Raw genomic sequence first — 23,083 nt, forward strand, 5'->3', positions numbered from 1 at the left:
TCTAAAAGAATCCCAAATCTATGCGTATATTTTTTTACTAAATATTTTGTTTCTCAATCTTACAATATTTTTTTATTAAATAAAGATTTTACGAATTCGGTTTCCAAATATGCCGTTAGAGATGTGGGAGGGTGTGATGTAAGCGAATTTTATACAGCATGAGGGTTAAGCGGCAAGTGCCAATTCATGCATTCCACAGTGCAAAGTATACGTGGACCAAGTATAGTTGAGTACTACCCATTGGAATGGACCTAAGATTTGAAACGGTTTTTAACTAACATGCTCACACTGCTAAGCAAAACATGTTGTCTACCCAACAATGAAATATGCTGGAGTTTGTCGACCCTCCACACTCAATAAACCAAGTGGAACTTTGCTACCCAACAAATGCTATATGCGGCCCCATTTCCTCATGCCCAAACTAACCATGCATGCCACGTCACGACCACAAGCACAAGCTCAAGCTTATGGCATGCCAATATTTCTCTGTATATCGGAAACGTCATTTGCAACAAAATTTTATATTCTATCTTATATGTAGGGGCATGTATTTGACCAAAATAATATGTTGTTGATTTTTTTTATTTTTTATTTTTTATTTATACGAAACAGAGAGTTGGGGTCACCCAATTTTCCCCGTATTGCCCTCTGCACGCCCCGACCCAGAGATTTTATGTGCTTGTGGTAGATTATGTAATATTCTAATCGTTCCAAATATCACTATATTCAACAAAGGTAATTATATTTAGAGAAAAATCTATAGATTTTGTTACACAAATAAATAGAATTCAAGCTTTTAAAAATAACAAAATTATCTCAATCACGTGCTAATTATCAAGTCAGATCGGTTATGTAGTCATGAAATAGAGTTTACAATTATATCATTTTTTTATTTTTTATTTTTTTATATGCATTGATAACAGGTACCCATCTTTAATTTCAAATATAAACATAGTCCTAAAATTTGACACTCTTGTATGTTAATGTCATGATCAATATTTACTTAAAACTCAATAATGTCTTTAGAAATCTTAAAAAAACTATTTTGTTCATAAAAAAAATAAATATTTTACATTACAAAACAATAAAAATATAATGTGTATAATAGTCATTTAACAAAAGCAAGCTCAGTGTTATATTTAAAACCATAAATTATTTAGGAAATTTAAGTGTAGCTATCCCATGTATATTGTTGCTTTAAAATTAAAGTGATTCATCAGGGTGTCTCCGAGGCTCCGACTCTCCAACACAAGGGTAGAAAAATTGGGCCAGGTCTGAGCCTTATAGAAAAATTGAATCATAAATCCAATAAAGCCACTCTGTTGTGGGCCTAAACCCAAAAACCAGACTGGCCCATTAAGTCATCCAATCCAACTGAATCTTCTTCCTCCAATTTTTTTTACCAGATGATGGAAGAAGAATCGTATAGTTACAGACTTACAGTGAAGACGGAGCTTAGAAAAAGGCACTTCAATGAAACAAAAAAGAAAAAAAGAAAGCAAAATACATTAGGATATATATATGTGTGTGTTTGTATATATATATACAGAGACATTGAAAGTAACACCCAACGAAAGGCTTCCCTAAGCCATCTTCTTCCAAAGAGAACGAACTCAACCCTGTTCCTCTACCACCGAACACCCCCACCTCCCCGCTCCCCCACCACTCTCTCTCCTAGGGTTTTATTTCTCTCTCTATATATACACATATATAATATATATAATATAATTTCAACTTCTTTTTGTTGGAGGGTTTTTTGCTGGGGGTTAAGAATAGGATTAGGGTTTTCGAGAGATGTGGGATGCTCGGAGGATTGATGAATCTCCTCTCGCTCTGTTGGAAGCCGTGTAGTGGCAGTGACAGCGATAGAGGTGGTAGCGGCATCGACGGTGTCGATTTTGGCAGGGATGGATTGCTTTGGTTTCGCGATATCGGGCGTTGCTCGTGCGGAGAGTACTCGATGGCCGTGGTTCAGGCGAACCAGGTACTCGAAGACCAGAGCCAGATCGAGTCCGACCAGTTCGGGACGTTCGTGGGTGTCTACGATGGCCACGGAGGTCCCGACGCTGCCAGATATGTGTGCGATCACTTGTTCCGGCATCTCCAAGGTTCATCTTTTTTATTCAGTTCTTGTGATTTTGATGTTTTCTAACTATTTTTGTTTGTGAAATTGTAATCAAATGCTCTGATCTTTGTACATTGCTTATTTGATTTACCCTCATTGAGAACTGTCAATGATCTCTAATCAAAATTGGCCCTTGTCTGGGTTTTTTTTAAGGTTTTGATTCGATTGAACCTCTAATTAGCTTAACTAACAAAATTATTACATACAGTGACAGATAGATTTGCAGTATTCTAAATGGAATGTGTCTTTGATTGAATATTTATTTTTGTTTATATCACAATTGCCCTCATACATATGTGGAATCTAACTTTATCCCACATATTTTGCTCCAGTCCCATAGATTGGGCACTGTGACCTTTAATTTTAGTTTGGCGTTAACACCAAAATGAAAACTGTCTTATGTTGGCGTTCTCAGATTTCATGTTTATGCAGCAATATCAGCTGAGGATGGTGGTGTTGTCACAGCTGAGACAATCGAAAGGGCTTTTCTCGAAACGGAGCGAGGGTTTACTGCACTTGTGGCAGAGTTATGGAATACTCGACCCCATATAGCAACTGTTGGGGCATGCTGTCTAGTCGGAGTGATATGCCAACAGACTCTCTTTGTTGCAAACCTTGGTGATTCCCGTGTCGTTTTAGGGAAGAAAGTTGGCAATACTGGGGTTATTGCTGCGATACAACTATCAACGGAGCACAATGCTAACCTTGAGGCTGTCAGGCAAGAACTTAAAGAATTACACCCAAATGACCCTCAAATTGTTGTCCTCAAGCATGGAGTTTGGAGAGTGAAAGGCATTATTCAGGTTATTCCTAGAACTATTTTTTCAATATTAGAATGTATTTGTGTTGAACCTTGTTTTATTCTGTAATTTCTGAAAGTTGTTTTCAGGTTTTTCTGCAGTCGAAGAGTATTCTTTGCTATTAGTATATAGCCAGTATTGAACTTAGTTTTTAATTGTGTTGACAGTCCCATGAACTACAGATAACAATATATATCAGAATTTCACGTTTAGAATCACTAAACTAAACATGTGAAGAGACAAAGTCACTACTGATCTGAGAATAGTGAGGACCTATGAAGATGGTACAATGACGCTGGATCTCACTGTCATTGGAGAGTTTGATGGACCATGTGATGATTGGCTTTAATAGGATATGTTTAACCTTAATCATATCATACATATCTTGAAACATACCTTTCAAGCCCCTTAATTAATCTGACTGATATAACACAAATGCCACACAGGACATCAATAACCTTGGATGAATTTCCCTGTACATCTGAACCTCGAAAATTTTGAAAGTTACCGGAGCATGCAGTACAATATGCTAAACTGAAACTTTATTCTCCTTTCTACCAATAAAGTTGTTTTTATCTTCTTTCAGACAGTAAAGTCGGATAAGATTTTTTGACCATTTGGTTAGCAAGGTTTAGAGGCTCCTGAATGGGCTGTACGTACACAAGTGTTGAAATAAGTGTAATTACATCATTTATTCATTACCTATGGATAAAGGGTTGTAGAGATTTTATTCCGTTCTCGGGTGAGTTGGTCTCCTAAACTTGGTGATTGCACTTTCTGAAGAATGGCAATTGCATGGATTACCATATCTTGCATAATGTCTGTGGTTGAAAGGATAAAGGGTTGTAGAGATTTTATTCCGTTCTCGGGTGAGTTGGTCTCCTAAACTTGGTGATTGCACTTTCTGAAGAATGGCAATTGCATGGATTATCATATCTTGCTTAATGTCTGTGGTTGAAAGGATATTAATAGAAATCTTTATATTGACCTTGGTGTTGATTATTAATTAGATTATTAAGTTTTATTACTTAGTGGGGTAGAAGAATGGACTAGCTTAGAGTGACTCACCGGTATCATCCTCATCATCTTTACCTTAATTCCACACGTTCCTATACAAATCATCTCTTTTAAAATATTTAACTTTGTAAAAGAATTCCTAATAATTTAATCCGACATTAATTTCGGTCTCATTCTCTTTTTCCTACCTTCTGTGCAAATAAGGCTTCCTCTTTTTACCGGTGCTTCTATAGGTTTTCTTTGTACATGTCCATACCACGCAATACTATTTTCTCTTTGTTTATCACTAATAGGCATCAATCTCAATTTCTCTTTCACATTTTGTTTAATAACTCTTTCTTTTCTAGTCACTCCAATCATCCATCTTAACATCCTCATTTCCACCACATGAATTCGTTGTTTTTTTTTTTTTTTTTTTGTTTTTTCAAGGCACCACACTTTGCACCATATAAAATACTTGGCCTAAAAACTATTATATTAAAATTTTATTTTTATTTTATTCTTTTATCGTATAAAACACAGTAGCTTATCTACATTTTTGTCCACCATGCTCCAATTCTACTTATATACCCATCTACCTCGTTACTTACTGTTTTTGTGTATTTTTGATCCACTCCTAAGTGCCGAAAATGGTTACTTTGGCTAATTCATTGGTTTTGAAATGTGATCATTACATCATCAATATGTAACTCTTTACTAAATTGACATTCCATATGTTCCGTTTTTGTCCTACTATTTTTTTTTGAACCTTTCGGTTCTAGCGCTCTTCAGAGGTGCCTAATAGTGCTATGTCATCTAACAACATACACCGTGGAATGTCCTCTGATGCAGTCTTTTGTAATATCATCTAAAAAATTTATGAATATATATACTTATCAAAAAAAAAAAAAATTTATGAATATTTATGGTGCACATAGTGCTGACCCTTGATACAGTCCACATTTATAGGAAAATGACTAATCTCACCATAGTAGTGCGTACTTTAGTTTCTGTACTCACATGCATATTCTGAATAATCTTGCGAATCTCTATAAAAATTTGTTTTCTTTGTAAAGCCTGCCAAATTACATCTCTGGTACCCTATTATAAGCTTCTTCTAAATTTATTAAAATCACATGTAGATCTTTTTGCTTACACTCTTCAACTAATTGTCTTCGTAAGTATATGGCCTCCATTGTGGACGTGGCATAAATCCAAATTGGTTATCGAACACCATGGATTCTTTCCTTAATCTTAAGGTGACTATATTTTTTAATTTTTAAGATTGCATATCACTCTTTTGAGCAAGGCAAAAAGCCTATATAAGTTGCTTATTCTCACAAAAGAGAGAGAGAGAGGTACTAATCTGGGTTTTCGGCCTATCTCCCCTCTGATTGTTAAATATGAACCTAAAACTCATTTTACCGTGTTTCATAGCAAGTGATATTCCATGAATTCAGTCTTCTTTCCTTGCCACAATGTTCCTTGAAATACATAATGCATTTGAATTATGAAAGAAACCTGAGTAGCTGAATCTTATGCTCTACATTGAACTCAAATATGCTGAATATGCAACTTGACTTCTTCCGTAATTTCTTGGTTCTTTTAGTACATGTTCCATTTTACAAGCTAGTATAGTTCCATGTTGACTAGTATGTTATTTTTTTCATCAACTTCACACGATTGTATTTGATGCAGGTATCTAGATCTATAGGCGACGTCTATATGAAACATGCACAGTATAACAGAGAACCAATTAATGGGAAATTCAGACTTTCTGAACCAATGGACATGCCTATCATGAGTGCAACTCCATCTATTATTTCACATCCTATCCATCCAAATGATTCTTTCCTTATATTTGCATCTGATGGTTTATGGGAACATTTGAGTAATGAAAAAGCTGTGGAAATTGTCCACAGTCATCCACATTCAGTAAGATTTGTCCTTTCATCTCTTTTTAGAATTACTATTTTCTGTGCTGAAATCACTTCCACTTTTATAAGCTTGTCTTTGTGTAGGCATTAAATGAACTTGGAAGTTCAAGTTTGGTTTTTGTGTTTTTTTGAGTTATTTGGCACTAGATCTGTGGTCATGGATTTGATCGAATATTTAAATGTTGATTTAACAATGACAGAAAATCTTAGGGCAATTTTTTAAAATTTTATTTATTTATTTCTTTTTAAAAAAACAACAAGAGTTAAATTCTTTGTCAAGGAGGAAGGAGCTTGATATTCAAGTGTGTTTATTATTCTTTGTCATGGACTTTTAGCAAATTTTATGACTCGGTTATGTTCATTTCTAGGAATAAGCTTTGGAGGTTTTTCTTTTTGACAAGTTTAACTATGTACTTTTCCTTTAAAGTTACATATAAATTGTTTCTGTTAATTTCTTACATATATGTTACTGCCATAAAGAAATTACGAATGATCCTAAACATGTGGGTCAATGCTTTATTCTCCACTACGAGCTAATAGCACAAGGGAAACAGAATGAGGAAATACATGCTATAGGCGGAGAAAAAAGGCGCAAGACTCGAATAAGACAGAAATCATTAGAAATTGTTGAAGGCATTATGGAAGAACGATGGATATTATTATATTCAAACCATTAGTTTGAAATAATTGCACAAGCAAAGGCAAGAGATGATGCCTTGTAACGTCTGCCCTCTTCCTTTTTGATCTACAATTTTTATCATTATATAATTGATCTGACAAACAGGCATGTGTTTTTCGAGTACCTCCAGTGGCATATTAACAGATCTTGCATGATTCTCTCATAGATTCTCTATTATTTGTTTTTCTTTTATTGCCTCTTTTTAGGATAAACAAAACCAGAGTTTTTCTTGACCTTGCAGCTTATCCCATTGTGGCTTATTTTGATAAAAATGGGCTTTGAACTTCTGTGACCCTTAAATTAGTTTTCTGCCCATAATATCTTGCTACTTTTTACATTCTCTAGTGTTGAATTTCAGTTATGATCCCCCTTCTCCTCTTAATTCTTGTGTCAGAAATAAATAGGGATATATTTCACTCATTTACTTGTTTTCATGTTCATTTTGATATTTTATTGACTTGTTTTAGTGATAATGCACCTCTTTACATCTTCTGTGCTCACTAGCTTTCTGTCAATGCAGGGAAGTGCCAAGAGGCTAGTCAAGGCTGCCCTTCAAGAAGCAGCAAGGAAACGGGAGATGAGGTATTCAGATCTTCGAAAGATTGACAAGAAGGTCCGACGCCATTTTCATGATGATATAACTGTTATTGTTTTGTTCTTAAACCACGACTTGATATCCAGAGGCACGGTGCAAGACCCTCCAATCTCAATCCGAAGCGCCCTAGAGCACGGATAAATCATGAACCCAAGAATATTTCTGCGTCCTCTGATTTTGGTCAATGCCCAGATAAGAGTACTACCTGCGAGACGTTTCACAATGCACGGCTAGTGAGCAGCAGTAGCAAACCAGTTGTGCTGCTCTAATACTTGATACCGAGTTCATTTGTTTGAAGAGGCATAAAATTGTAAAATTTTCTTTTTTCCTGAGCATAATTTGTTAAACGTTGTTGGAAGATAGCTAAGAAACTATGAGCTCTTTGTAACTCTTATATAATGTATTCAAAAGCATGTTCTAATTTTTGCCTTCCATTTTGTGGAGTCAGCCAGATTAACACTCTTTCGTTCTATATTTAGCTTCAAGAAATATAGATTATTTTGCCATGGAGATTTTTAACTGTATGCAGCCCCATCACAGGATGAAAACTCGTCGGGGAGGTGGTGCAGAAGCTGATATGTCTGCCGCTCCCAGCTTATGTATCCTTCACAGATGAGCACAATCGACCCATGAATAAGCCTGCACCACCTGCCTCCATGTTTCGTGGGAACTTCCATCAAGATTCAAGACCTTGCTGCGGTTCCTTTTTGTTAATTATGAATTGATTCTTGATAAAAACTGCTAGCAGTTACTGATGCCATTGCTAATGTCCCTTCACCATTTTGCAGAGCCAAATTTCAGCAAGTGAATTACTAGTACAATCAGACTACATTGGTAATTTCTTGCCCAAAATAAATAAATAAATAAAAAATAAATTTCATTTGTTTGTACCCGGAGTCTTTTTTGGCCTAGGTGTTATAACTTTCAGTAGAGAGAATTCAAAGATATTAAAATTGTTAATAGGCTCAAAAACATATCACAAAGCTAAGGTGGAGGGTTTATCTTTTAGTAGTAGAAAGAGTAATGTTCAAAAATCAAAAGATACAAGGCTAAAAAAACAAAAACACCGCAAAAATGTAATATAATGTAAACTTCCGGAGAATAAAAATGTAAATACAGTATAATGCAGAAATTAGAATGATTTTTTTTATACATATAATTGTTCATAATACAGGGGCATTTTTGGGATTCGGTAACCAAATTCAGTCAAGCCGAAGCACCACTAAACAACGCTTCTCAGTTTCAGCCGAAGGGGACCCAAGTACAAGCTCTCAAACACCTACAAATCTCAGCAGGCATGGCGAATTCTTGCTACGAAAACGCTTATATGTAAACATATATTTATATACACACATATACACATAGATAGAGAGAGAGAGATTTTACTAAATCGGAGAGCCATGAAAGCAAGTCCAACCCTAGTTTTTCTCTTAATAATCGGTACACTGTGTGTACTGCAATCAGACTCGGCACCTCAAGCCTTTCGGAGAGATCCGGGACACCCTCAGTGGCACCATGGCGCTTTTCAAGACGTCAAAGATAGCGTCCGATCAGATGTTCGTCATATGCTACATTCTCGCGCCGAGGTATATTTATCGCTAATTGTTTGAATTATATCAACTCTTCATTTTGTTATGCGAGCTCAAACAATTACTCATTCGATTCAGTCCACAATTTTTTTATATTTTGGTTGTCTTTAAATCGTAACAACTGGTTCTTACAGTAGAATTGTGTCTCAGACCATGAACAAGTTTCTTCAATTTCGTATTACTTTTTATTATTTGATGGTAGATTTGATCATTCTATTTTTATGGCAAATCACATCTGAAAGAATTTACATTTCTGTGTTTTCCGATTTGGACATTGGGCCCTTATACTGGTATTGTTCAATTATGTTCAACTCGTCTCGGTGATCATTAGGGTCCAAATGCTTATTTATTCTAGTATTTATTTTATTGTCTACAATCCTATGAGTTGCTGGCCATGTGATTAGAAATTACTGAGTTTTTATCAAATTTATAGGGTTTGGATGCCTTACGTTAGTGTTCATGGTCTATCAGACTGCTTTGTGAAATTTGGAGTTGATGGTTGACACAGTTTTATAACCTAGAAGGATCTGTATAACGAAGATTATGCCTGGAAATAGAATTAAGGTACACGAGATAATTTGAATCAGGGAAGGAAAATTTGAAAACACATTATGTCTACGAGGCAGCTATGCCATGCTGTTGTTACAGACCACTGTTTCATCTTTCCAAATAGAAGACATCGTTTCATGTTTAACTGAAACTAAATCTACCTTTGTAATTAAGATGCAGTAATCCCCTCCTGTACAGGCTTTAAATTCCTCCATTCAGTTATTGAATTTGTCTAACTCAGATTTCTTCTTTATTTCATAACACTACTCTACACTCTTTATTCCATGTATGAATTATCACTTTTACTTGCAAAAAAATGAAAAGGAAATAAAATGAAATTTATAAAGTACACTTTTACTGCTATCTTAATTGACGAGTTTTGTTCAAGCATCTTATTGTGTGTATTAGTGTCATGCAGGTTCCATTCCAAGTCCCTCTTGAAGTTAATATAGTCCTCATCGGTTTAAATGGTGATGGAGGCTACAGGTACACTATGGATTCACACAAGTTGGAAGAGTTTCTGAGAGTTGGCTTCCCATCTCACAGGCCCTCATGCCTGGAGACAGGAGAACCCCTTGATATTGAGCATCACATTGTCTACAATGCTTTTCCTGTAAGCCTCTTCTGAGTATTGTTTTCAAGAATTTCAGTTACCATGCTGGATGCAGCTGCCATTTTCAAACTGCTGTCTTTGAGTTTTTCGCACTGACTTCACAATCTTGTATATTTGAGAACAGTAATTTCATGTATTAGGAGTGTTAGGGTTATAACATGATAAACTGTGCAGCTTAAAAAACTATGTCACCACTGTTGTGGTAGATCCTCACAGAACTTGATATATACTTTTTGGTAATCGATACATTTCCTAAAAACTTTAGCTTTAGAGACAAGAAGTTATTTCATGGTATTAGAGATTTGATTCTCTAATAGGTTTTGGGTTCTAGACTTGCATGCCTATTTGTTCAAGTTTGTTCCCACATTCTAGTTGTTAATTTGCACTCCATGTTGAATGTATGTCTACCTCCACAATGTGAAGGGGGTGTCGCATTTGAAGTAGGATGTGAATGGTCAATGCACATTGTTTGGCCCATTCTGAAAGTGTTTGTCTTGCTGTAATATTTTGTTACAACCATGAAATGGTGCCTTTCAGATTTGGATTTAGATCACACTATTAGAAACAAGTTGGACAGCTGTTGCAGGTTTTTATTTTTAATGCCTGGCTGTCCTTAACCTATTAGTCTCAGACTAATCCTGCAAATTGTGTCTGTCGGGTAAGTCTGGGAGGAGTTGAACCTGAGGCATCCCATTCTTGAGCTGTTTCCTTGGCCAGCTCGCCCACCTGTGCAGGTTGACCATCTGCAGTTTAATCAGCTGACTGGAAACTGGTAATATAGTTAGTACGTCAAATTTCCTGTCACCATCATTTGATTTCACTGAAACATCATAAATTACTGCTAGTCCCTTATCCAAGGAATTGGTAGCTGGTGTTTGGGCACATTTATCGACTATCAATGTAAGCCAAATAGATTGCTTGTTTGAATTGCATATGCTTGTAATGGAGGTTAGAGTATCAATCTCATTGCCTGCAAATTTGAAGAAACTGAAGACTAAAAGAGGCTTGCTACTTTATCTCTTGGATTGGTGCAATATATGACAGGCTGGGCAGGCAGAACTAATTGCAATCGAGAAGGCTCTGAAGGAAGGCATGGTTCCTGCTGGTACTGCTAGAGAGGTGAATGCTATTATTTTATCTCAATTGCAACCGCTAGTCTGGGACAAAGTTCTAATGTATTTTTACATTTTATAGGCTGATTTTGGAAGGGAGGTGCCTTTGTTTGAGGTAGATGCAACTGCTGTAGAGTCCGTTTTTGAGAGACTATATTCCTATATATTTGACATCGAGAATGGGGGACTTTCTGCAGCAGATATGGACAAACCTGTTCCAAGTGCAATATTTATTGTAAATTTTGATAAGGTATTCTCTGCTGGCTCACCACTATGGTTTTGTCTTTATGAAAATCTGTTGATGTTAAGATAGATTCTCATATTTCATCTGGATATGAAGTCACTATATTTTTCCTAAATACCATAGTTGTTAAAGGCTCAAAGGGCACTAAGGCGCCAAAGGCCTTCTGGAGCCTAAGCGCAAGGCGCAGTATAAGGCGCGAGCTTGATCGAAGCAAGGAGCGTGTACATAATATGGCATATTTAAACATATATTATTATTATATATTCATAATCAAGCAGTAATTGCAGTTAATATAAGTAGTAAACCATAAATTTATGAATTTTATCAAACATTTCATAAGGTTAAACAATATGACATATGATGTAGGACTTTTTAATTTAGTATTCATCAAGTAAAAAATAAAATGATATGGATAAATGATTAAAAAATACAAGGCACGCCTTTTTTTAGCCTGGAGCCTACTAAAAAGCATGAGCCCGTGGGCTTTATGTGAGCCTGATTGAAGGGGCCTGGCCTGTAGTAGGTTGAGGCGATCTAGCTGAGCCTTGACGAGCCTGGGGCTTTTTTGGAGCCTAGGCGCGCCTTTAACAACTATGCTAAATACTGCTTATATGTTTTCTAGGCCATGACTTAGCGGATTCTCTTGTGCCTATAGCATCTTGATTTAAATTTTTTTTTTTTCCTTGGCTGGTTGCCTACAGGTCAGAATGGATCCCAGGAATAAGGAGATTGATCTAGATAGTTTAATGTATGGCAGACTTATGGAGCTAACTGAGGAAGAGATGAAAAGACAAGAGGGAGATTACATTTATCGTTATCGTTATAATGGAGGTGGAGCATCTCAGGTTTGGCTGGGCTCTGGCAGGTATAATTGATTTATTTTCTGCTTATTGGTATTCGTTTTTTTCCTAGAGAAATAATTTTTGCTAACAATCCTACTTCAATTGCATGGTTGTTTTAAGTTTTTGAGCTGTTGTGTGGGATCTGAACTGGATTAGGAAATGCCATATACTTATTAGATGGATCATTAATAAATGAGATCATTTTACTGTTTATTCTATAATTTTTGGTGAATCAGTTGTTATGCGGTCATAGATCTAGGCGATAGTGATGATTCAAATCTGCAGTTCTCAATCTGTAATAATCTTTTCTTTCTGATGTATATTAAGATGGCCAAGGGTGGATTGTACTGATTTATCATTCATTGTCACAACCTTCTTAGAAATGAACTTTATGTCCATTACCAGACCATTACCCATAAAGGAGGACTATATTTTGAATGACTCAAGGAGACTATATCTGTATTCTTGCTATTTGAACTTGTAGCCATGACCTTATATGGGATCTTTGGTATGGGTTTAGAGCTTCTTTACTCTGGGTAATGGAAAACCCCCCATACTTTTAAACTACAATCATACCCCATATTTTGAAGCCTAAACTAAGGATACCCACTTTGACGTGATCAGTAAGCCTTTGAACTTCTTATATGTTATAGTTAAAAAGTATGTAATAAGAGTTAACTAGTACACATTCACTTATAAACTTGTACGCATTCAAAGTCTCAAAGTGGTACGATGTGGAAGGTTAACCATAATCCTCTTTGAATAAACAAAAATCATGGTGCTTTGGAATGTTAAGTACCTAATACATGTACCTAAATTCATGTAATATAGTTATATCTTAATATTTTTCCTCTTGCTAACTTTTGCCATTTAATTGTGGTTTCCTCTTTAGTTAACCATAAATCTAAAGTTATTAATTTTAAAATAAAAGTAATTGAGCAGTTTCATGAAGCATAAGCCTTAGCAGCCAAGCACGCAAAGGCACAAGTCGAAGGCCCTCGGATATGGAGGCATATGCCCTTTGGGATCTCGTGAGGTGAAAAAGGTGTAAAATACATAAATTCTAGAGGAAAATGCAAGAAACCCCCTTGAACTTTCCCATATTTGCAAATAATCCCCTTGATATATCAATTTGGCAATAACTGCCTATCGTTTGTAAAAACCTGCAAACCCCTGACTTTTACTTTTCATTAAAAAATGGATGAAAAAAGTCATGTGTGCTTCACATGACATATTAATGGTATATTTTGACCAACATGTGATTTTGCATGTTGCCCTGAATTCTAGCATGTGAGGTGTATGTCCTTTAGGCCTCTTTCTCTCTCTCTCTTCCCCGTCCCCCCATATGAATTAGGTGTCGTTTAAGTTCTGAAAATTTTTAGATCTAAAATTTTAGTTCTAAAATTATAAGTCTAATGATAAATCAAATTTTTTTTTTATGCTTTTTGAATTTTTAGTGTTCAAAATGACAAGTATTCCTCACTTAAAATTTTATCCCATTTTAAGTGATATCCCTATTATGATATCGAATGTACATGCATAATTGAATAAGCACTTAAGTTATAAATTAGGTTATCAAACAACACCTAGTACTTTTAATATATTCGTGTTGGTTTAATTGGGTTGATTTTTTATTAGTTTTTTCCTTGGTTTAACTTTAATTGGGACTTGGAAATTTATTTAACTGAAATTTTTTTTGGAAGGTACCTATAAATAAAGTCAACCTACCATATATTAGCAAATAGTTGCGAGTTTCTAATATTCCACCATCTTTTCCTCTTATTTGAAGTTGAAAATATTGGTCCCTAAAAGTTTGAATGGGAGAATAAGCTTCACCCTAATGAAGCCTGGATGAAATTGAGCACAAACTGAGTTGATCAAAGCTCGATAGGTTTCTTCATGTGAGGCAAGTCAACTGAAACCCTCGTTTTGTTTGATGATTGATGAACCAAGCTTGAGATTGTTTGAGCTCAATTCAAGCTCAACTCAAGGTTGAACATCAGTTTTACTAAGCTGAACTTAAACATGAGGTTTAGGTGGCCCATCTCATCTCATTTGTAGCCCCTAACATGTTTACATTTTTTATGCAAATCGTTTTAAATAGTTCTTCATTCTTTTGAAAATGAAGTTTATATTTTGCTTTTTACATACCAAAAATGAAGACAATGATGATGACAACGATGATGATAACAATAATGATAACTTAATATATTTGAAACGAAACCACATATTAACCTTCTTAATCAACATGTATTTCAGTTAGTTGTCCAATTTCCTCGTATATCCTGGAAAAATGAAATTCATTTGTTTGTTAATGCATGAGCACTTAATTTGAGCAGTTGGGATTGTAGCGGCATAGGATGAAGCAAAAAGAAAGAATAATGTAAATAGTGTCAAAAGTAGATTGCTTATCCCTGAAATAGAAGTGATAACATAGATTGGAGTGTCCATACTTTGCTTTCCAATTCAAACCATGCCAAATAAATCTGCTCAAATAGCACAAATACTTGAAAAGGGGAATCCAAAGCATATGATTTTATAATGATTTACTAGGTTCAATTTCTTCCTTTCTTTTTCTTTGGGTCTTGGAAAAAAAGAAGTGAAAAGTAGTATTTGTAATGATATAATGTGCAATTTGTCATGATTCCCACAATCACGTTATATGTGCAACTCTTCACAATATTTGGAACCATGCTTCGACTTGTAAGAAGTATTATACTGCACCATTTTTGATTTAGAATTTACCATCTCATGTCATCTCCTGTCATGAGTTCAGGTTTGTGGTGATCGACCTCTCAGCAGGACCTTGCACATATGGAAAGATTGAAACTGAAGAAGGTAGTGTCAGTTCGAAAACACTTCCCCGGTTGCAAAATGTGATGTTTCCAAGAGGTTCAGGTGCAGCTAGCGGTCATTCTGCCCACGATATTTTTATTGGACAACTTGCTGCTCTGGTTGCAACCACAGTAGAGCATGTTATAGCTCCAGATGTTAGGTATCTTAATGTTACCTATTTATTCAGTGGGAAAAAAAAAAGGCTTATGTTATTACCCTACTGAATCTCCCAGTTTTCTGCAAAATAACCAGTGCTTGGTTCTAGTCTATATTTGGAATTTTAAGCATGGGGTTGACCAATAATTTCTCTACTTTTCTCTTTTACAAAAATACCACAATATGTAGCATATGTTACATCTTAACTTGCTGCTATTTAGATCAGTGGTATGGCCCCTTTTCTTATTTTGGTTTCAGTTTTCTGCGTCCCTACCTTTTGTATCATGTGTGCCATTCAAATATGTATAAATGCATCAATAATTTCTGAAGTTCCGTTTGTGTTCCATAGACTGCTAATAGGAATATCAAGTCATTTGTTTAATATCTCATCCTATTTGTTTAAGTGCAATAAGCTGATAAGTTACTTAGTAACTTCAATATTTATCAAGTGCTACACAAGCACCTAAGTAGGCTCACATGGGTATCTTAGTGCATAACCCTCGAGCTTGAAAAACCCTGTTACCCGGGGACTCATCATTGAAAAATATTTTTCTTGTATCCACTCAGAGTCTCAACACTCATAATAATTCATTTACAATATGGTTTGAAAGTTGACTGTTATTGTGTCATTGGGTACATTGTCGATTGCATAAGATTACTTGTTTTTTTATTTCTGGTGTATTATTTTGACTGTCATTTGTATTGGTAAAAAAAAGGTAGATTGTACTAATACTACTTATAGGGACAAAAGAAGTTCTAATTTTGAATTCGTTTACTGAACTAAGAGATCACAAAAATCAAATTTTAGGTGGACAGCCAAAATTTTATAATTGCCATTTTTCTCAAATACAATATCTCATATTTTTAGAATCCTTTAGAATGGATAACTATTGTGTTGAGAACTAGTGAACAACCCTGCAAGGAAAAACCCCAAAAATGATTCTCCAGGCAGCCCATTGACCTAGCACAGGAGGGCGTGTTATCCAAATACCTGCAACTCATATAACGAAAACGTCTTTAATTCCAGGATGGATCCCTTGGCCTCTGTAAACAACTACTCATGCCCTGAGGAGTTGGGAAGAAGCTCTTTTTTTTTCCTAATAAAAATTACAAATGGTCAGAGATGTGACTTTCTACCCTTCTGTAAAATATATTTTTCTCTCAAAGTGTCATTTGATGCTGATTTATAGCTTGTGTTTGTTATATGTATAAGAGAACCCTATTTATGCTTTTAACATTAAAGTTTTTGCATTGTTAACAAAATATGGGTTGGACCGTTGGAGATTACTTGCTAGAAAGTACCATAGTCAAATTGTTTCTTCTTTTTTATGCTGAACTTATTATATCTCTCTCAGTCCATTTGATTGCTTTGATTTCCATTGAACACCCTTTCATCGAGACATTGTTACGCTATCAAGAATTTTTCCATGTACTTTAACAGTCAAAAGTTGTGACGTATATCATTACTAAAGGAGACTCTGAATGGTTCTCAAGTAACCCATTATTGGAGATCCATAGTTCCATACTAGTCTTCATCTTTTGTCCATTTTGTGTGATTGTTTGCCAGCGAAGTATCTTTATCTGCCAGTGTATGAAGGCTAAGTAGTATTCCCTCTGTATGGACATTTGATTTCAATTTTATAGTAATTTCCATGCACTTCTTTCATATGGTTCTGCACCTTCTAATGAATTTTGTTATGTTTTCATCTTCTGTTGACTCAGGTTTGAAACTGTTGATATGACAACAAGGCTCCTTGTACCAATCATTGTCCTCCAAAATCACAATCGGTACAATATCATGGAGAAAGGCCATAATTACAGTCTAGACATCCAAGCTATTGAAGAGCAGGTCAGTTTTTTATTTTCATTTTTTTCCAGTAACAATTTCTCAGTACCTGTATGCTTGTCAATGATTTGGTTAAGGTTTGCACAATAAAATTTAAAAAATAAAAAATAAAAATTTGGGAGGTAAGGGGATATCATATGCTTGTCAATCCCTGTCTGGAAATTAACAATTACCTCAACTAGCTAGAGGTTGGTTAAGAGACTGTTGGTTGGCAGCCTATATTCGAATGAATTATACCACTTTGCTTATGACTTGGGATAAACACTTTGGTCGAACATCGCCTCTAATTTTTATTCATTGTTCAGATTTGTTTTTTTTTTATTTTTTTATTTTGATGGTAAACGATCAAATTGGATGAACTAATATATGATCAGTGCCTAATTGCATATAAAAGAGAGGTGAATGAATGCATTATTCCATCGCACTACTGGGTTTTTATGATTTTTCTTTTGAGTTTGGAGGGGCTTCTCTGACGATAAGATGTTTTTGATATATAAAAAGATGACCTCAATATAGATATTGTTTGCACCTCGCTAAACAAAGCAGTTCCTAAAAGGATAATTATCTGAAACCTGCAACCTCCAGCTACATGGGGCCGGCTGATTGTACAACCTTAGTGCTTTTAAAGATTTTAATCCATACCTTCATGATGGGGATACCTTGAGCTCCTTGAGAAATAAATGAACCAATTTTCTGTACGTCGTTTGGTTCATTCACAAGAAAGAAGGGAAAGAAGTCCTGGGAACAACTCAAACAAAAACCAGGAGAAGCTAAGCACAACACAATCCAGACTTATAAGGGCTCAACCAGGATATAACTCTCCATTCCCACCGAAAGCATGTCTCTTTTGCCCTATCAGGATATGACTACATATGCCCTCTATCAATTCACAACTTTAGCCCTAATAGAAAATTGAATGTCTGTAAGGATCTTGAGGGGCTTTTTGCCCTTCTGTCTCTCGCATATAATTCACCTCTCTTGAATGTTTCAAAGCACGCAGTTAGTAGCAAAGATTTTAACCCAGTGACGCAGCTTATCCCTTGTAGATAATCTATCTTTACAGGCAAGTTGCAAGATAAAGCATGCTTGGGGAATTCTCTAGCAAACCAAAAAGGTTTTGTTAAGATGAAAGCATGCTTAGGGGTTTTCTAGAGCTATATACATTTTAAGATATTTTAGCCCTCCTTTCATGCTTTTGCAATTGTTTGTGGGTGTCAAATTGGTTTGTGGGTGTCAAATTGTGTTTCTCAAGATGGTGCCTATACTTTTGTTCCACTGGGCTGATTTAAGAAGCAGAAAATTATGTTGATAGATCAGTACCAGATTTTAGAATTTCGAAATCCTTTCCAGTTTTTTGAAGTAGAGTTTTCTGTGTATTTCTCAACATGCCATTACTTTTTGTGAAATTGATTTTTGGGAAAAAATTAGGTTCTTCATCTTGTAGAATCTTTGAGGTCGGCGTCTACTCGAGAAATTTTCTGAATGTTATGTTGTTTATTGAAGACAGTGTGATTGATTTGAACCCCAAGGGGTTGGCCTAGTTGGAAAAGACTTGGGCCCTGGTGCCTCATGAAGCATCAGGTCTCAAGATCGATTCCTGCTAGGGGCAAACAATTCCTTGGAGGGGGGTTGTGGGGTGTGAGTACCAACTAGGAAAAAAAAAAAGTGATTGATTCTGAAGCACTACTATGGCTTATGTTGTGCTTCATTTTGTTGGTTTTCAGGTAAAGAAGATGGTTCACCATGAGCAGGAAGTAGTGATTATTGGGGGTTCACATGCATTGCATCGTCATGAGAAGTTGGCCATTGCTGTTTCAAAAGCAATGCGAGGCCATTCACTTCAAGAAACAAAGAAGGATGGACGTTTCCATGTTCATACTAAGACATATTTAGATGGTGCTATTTTGAAGGAGGTGTGTTATTTACTTTTCTTTTTTTGTTCACTTGTTTCCTTGTTATGAAGTTTCCACAATGTGCTTGCCAATCATATATGGGGTGAAAATATGTACGGTGTGGCATAACTTTTCAATCATTACATTAACCTCCTATCATCTGTGTGGATGCAATATCCTTTTTTGTTAGTATGAATGGTTCAAGTGGCTTTTGCGGTTCACTTGGGCATCTAAACTTTTTGGTTAAATGCTACAGGTGTTGCTACTTAGTTGCCTTTATTCTATTTCACTATAATAAAGATGTCTGCTTGCTCTGCTGGTCAAGTGGTTTCCATGTCTCTTTATGAGGCTAATCTTTTATGTCTTTTGCGCTCAAGTCACTGAAGGACAAGTTATATGACAAGTTGTATTCTCTTACTGTTCATTGCAGGAGATGGAACGATCTGCTGATGTGCTTGCTGCAGGTTTACTTGAGGTGTCTGACCCATCACTTTCTAGTAAATTTTTCCTCCGCCAGGTTAGTCTAAATAAGCTACATGTATACATTATCATTATCGTTATGTAGGATGTCATGGAGAGAATAATGCGGCCTTTATTCTGTGTGAGAATTTGTTAAAAATAATTTATTTATATGGAAACCTATAATACTTCTTTGTGCATGTTTTTTATGTTCTCTTGATTTCTGCATATTGCCCTCAAAAGTATCTTGTGTTTCCCAGAATTGGATGGATGAATCTGATGGTTCAAGCGATTCAATTCTAAAGCATAAACCTCTTTGGGCTACTTATGGCCCTAAGCATGGCAAAGGGAAGAAAAAGAGAATAGAAAGGAAACAAGGAGATATATACCGGACTTATGGAACAAGAGTTATTCCAGTGTGAGCTTACCATCCTTTGCTGCTAACTTTTATGCACGAGTTAAATGATATTATACTTGAATTTCATCTTACAAGTTACAGTGCAATATTGCCCCCTAGTAACTAAAAAGTTTGGTACTCATAAACACTTTATTTTGTACTCTATTATGTAGTAGAAAATAAAAGTTTTTCATAGTATTTGGTAAGGTAGTTATTCATAATATTATTTTAATTTTTGAAAAAACTGTAACGAGCTTGCACGAGTATAGGATTAGTGATCTTCAAATATCATTTATACATATGTACATAAACACTGTATTGAAGGCCAAGGAATTTTGTCTTCCTACCATCTCTTAGGACCCACCACCATAGTCAGCAGTATTGTCCTCTTTGGGTTTTAAAACGCATTGTTTTTCTATGGATGCATTGCGAATGTACTTTGTTCGTTTTGGTGAGTGTGATTTGTTGGATGGCAATAGTGATTAAGGTCAATGAAGGACTGGGAAACTTTATATTAGTTTCTTACGCTTCTGTTGGTGTGCTCCAATTCTTTTTCCATTGTTGCCCAGTCTTCAATTATAGAGCATCGTTGCTGTAAATTTTATAGTGTCTGAGCAATTCTGAGATGAGTGTTGAAATGCAATTAAATTTTATTTTTTCCAGATTTGTGCTATCATTAGCCGATGTGGATGCACATCTTATGATGGAAGATGAAAGTCTTGTATGGACGCGCAACGATGTTGTGCTTGTACTTGAGCATCAAAGTGAAAAGATACCTTTGAGGTGCGTGGACATGGAATTATTTACAGCTTCTCAATGATAAGTCTTTGAAGCACCTTCAATTTACGTTATACCAATCCTCTTCACTATCTCTTTCCATATTATAATTATTGCTAACTTTAGTTTCTATCAAAGTCATTCATTTCTCATGCTTTCCATTCTTTGTTTTACAATTTAATAATTTATTTATTTCAACATTTTTAAATAACCATGTTCATTTCTGAAGTTTCTTGGCTGTCCAATAGATGGACCATGAAGCACAGCTGACCCAAAGCTTGGATCATTTCTCAATTTGTGTCATTCTCATTTCTATTTTCAATTTTACTGTTAACACATAAGAGCATATGCCTCTTCTTATTTGCTTATATCTTCTCTTTGTTTTACTTACTGTATAGCAACAACAAAAAAAAAAGGGTGTGCCTTCTTTGTTTTATAAAGAGGAGTATTTTGTGTTGGCGTATAAAGGAATGTTCTGTACAAAGAAAAGTGTTCTTTTTTGTTATCACTTTGCCTTTTAACTACAGCTTATTTTTACTATTGCTGTGTAAACAGTAACACTTGAGTCATTATTGTAACTGGTGCAATAAGTTGTAATATGACACAAATTTGGAATGTATGGCACTCTTTTCTCAATCAAAACTAAAACAAGCTAGTCCCATCACCATGCAACAATCCCCAAGGCCTGTTATAGTGGTCTCTGATTAGGCTGGTGTGCATCAATTCTTTTATATAAAAAGATGGAGTTAAAGGGTTTTTTTTTTTCATTCTTCAGTGTAGAATTGCTGTGTTTCTTCTAGTGAATATCTTGCTCCTGTGTGTTTGTTGGACAGTTATGTCTCAGAAATTGAGAGAAGATATGCTTTTCCATCACAAGCGCAGCGTCATATACTGGCTGGGCTGGCTTCTGTTGTGGGTGGGTTGAGTGCGCCATATGAGAAGGCTTCTCATGTACATGAAAGGCCTGTTGTAAATTGGCTTTGGGCAACTGGTTGTCATCCATTTGGACCATTCTCTAATACTTCCCAAATCAGTGAAATGCTTCAAGATGTTGCTTTGGTAAAGACTAATCTCATTCTCCCCTAAATTTTGCATGAAATTTAAAATGAGGTTAAAAGTTATTATGTGCCACATCACTTAAAGGGTACTTGCTACATAAGGAGTTCTTTTACTCTTTTGTTACTCTTCTGGTAGCATGTTTTTATATTTCACAAGAAGTAGATTCTCATTGTTTACTGTTATTTGCAGAGGAACACAATATATGCACGTGTAGATTCTGCCCTTCACCGAATTCGGGATACATCAGAGGTGACTTTAATATTGATTGGCTATCTTTTAGTTGTGTTTAGAAGCTTCTGAAGTCTTTATCTTTATTTGTACAGACGGTCCAAGCTTTTGCTGGAGAATATCTGAAAACCCCTCTTGGTGAACCAGTCAAAGGCAAAAAGAACAAGTCAAGCACTGAGCTATGGTTGGAGAAGTTCTATAAAAAGACAACGAACTTACCAGAACCTTTCCCGCATGAATTAGTTGAACGGCTAGAGAAATACTTGGATGTAAGTCATTTCTAATCCAAGTCGCTTCTTTGAGCTGTATAAATATCTTGGCAATTGACATACCGTTCCTTTATGTGATTTGGTATATCAGAGCCTCGAGGAACAGCTTGTAGATTTGTCTTCCCTGTTGTATGACCATCAGTTACAAGATGCACATTTGAACAGTTCAGAAATTCTGCAGAGCACCATCTTTACCCAACAGTAAGTTGTCCTGGAATATATTCTCCTATCAATTGGGTGAAGAAGGTTATTAGTAATTTTGCCATTTTAACCGTGTGTGTGTGTGTGTGTGTGTGTGTGTGTGTGTGTGTGTGTGTTGTTGTACACAGGTACGTAGAACATGTTCTGGCTAGCGAGAGGGAGAAAATGAGATGCTGCAATATTGAATACAGATTACCTGTGCAGTCTTCTCAAAATTACATATATGCAGGAATTCTAGTGGCAGGATTCTTTGTATATTTTGTTGTAATTTTCTTTTCATCTCCTGTGCGTTGAATGATAGTATATGGTAATTAACACCCAGAAAATTGGTTCAAAGGCATAATTGTTGTTATGTTGAGCGAATGCAGTTATTGTCATATATAATTTTGAGAGAGGAAACTGATTTCGTTTTCATGAAATGGTTGATAGTGCATGGGTGTTAACAAGCGATGTTTATTTCTTTTCTTCTGGAATCTCAAAATTTGGAGATAATTATTTTAACTTTGTTCTTTATGGTATGTTTGGTTGGAGGGAAGGATTGGGAATGGATGAATGAGAGGGATAAAATAATTCATTCTGAGTTTGGTTGGATAAACCATCCTCCTCCATTTGTATTTTCTTATGGGATGAATTGGTATAGGTGAAGAGCTATATGTAAAGTTCTTCTCAACGTGTTTTTTTAAAGCCGTCAATCTATCAGAAATTTGCCATATCTAGTGTCCTTTCATAGTTGATTCTCAAAATAGATTGAAATTTCTCTGGATTTGGAAAAGCTGCTAATTGATCCGCCGCTAGAGTATGATGCTTCACCCAGGTCAAGGAATCCACTCACCCATAGGATGCTTCACCCAGGTCATGGAATCCAGTCTTTTAGTGGGGGTTG

The 23,083-nt window shown here is 35.7% G+C and overlaps 2 protein-coding genes across 2 annotated transcripts; both read left to right on the forward strand.

Moving 5' to 3' along the window:
- Positions 1 to 1,483: 1,483 nt before the first annotated feature.
- On the forward strand, positions 1,484 to 7,566 carry LOC132275363 (probable protein phosphatase 2C 42). Its single transcript, XM_059776830.1, has 4 exons — positions 1,484 to 2,108; positions 2,558 to 2,928; positions 5,620 to 5,856; positions 7,058 to 7,566. Exons 1-4 carry the CDS (start codon positions 1,802 to 1,804, stop codon positions 7,271 to 7,273), a joined length of 1,131 nt encoding a protein of 376 aa, XP_059632813.1. The 5' UTR covers positions 1,484 to 1,801; the 3' UTR covers positions 7,274 to 7,566.
- Positions 7,567 to 8,353: 787 nt separating this feature from the next.
- On the forward strand, positions 8,354 to 22,718 carry LOC132275364 (uncharacterized). The gene is made up of 16 exons (XM_059776831.1): positions 8,354 to 8,718; positions 9,689 to 9,883; positions 10,928 to 11,002; positions 11,078 to 11,245; positions 11,941 to 12,104; positions 14,858 to 15,076; positions 16,795 to 16,921; positions 18,643 to 18,831; positions 19,241 to 19,327; positions 19,530 to 19,687; positions 20,330 to 20,449; positions 21,277 to 21,502; positions 21,692 to 21,751; positions 21,826 to 21,999; positions 22,091 to 22,200; positions 22,329 to 22,718. The coding sequence occupies exons 1-16, from the start codon at positions 8,533 to 8,535 to the stop codon at positions 22,492 to 22,494; spliced, it is 2,424 nt and encodes an 807-aa protein (XP_059632814.1). The 5' UTR covers positions 8,354 to 8,532; the 3' UTR covers positions 22,495 to 22,718.
- The last annotated feature ends 365 nt before the right edge of the window (positions 22,719 to 23,083 follow it).

This window comes from Cornus florida, unplaced genomic scaffold, assembly GCF_030987335.1.
Source record: "Cornus florida cultivar Cherokee Brave unplaced genomic scaffold, ASM3098733v1 CherokeeBrave_3.0.0_Hap2_Chr09, whole genome shotgun sequence".
Lineage (NCBI taxonomy): Eukaryota > Viridiplantae > Streptophyta > Magnoliopsida > Cornales > Cornaceae > Cornus > Cornus florida.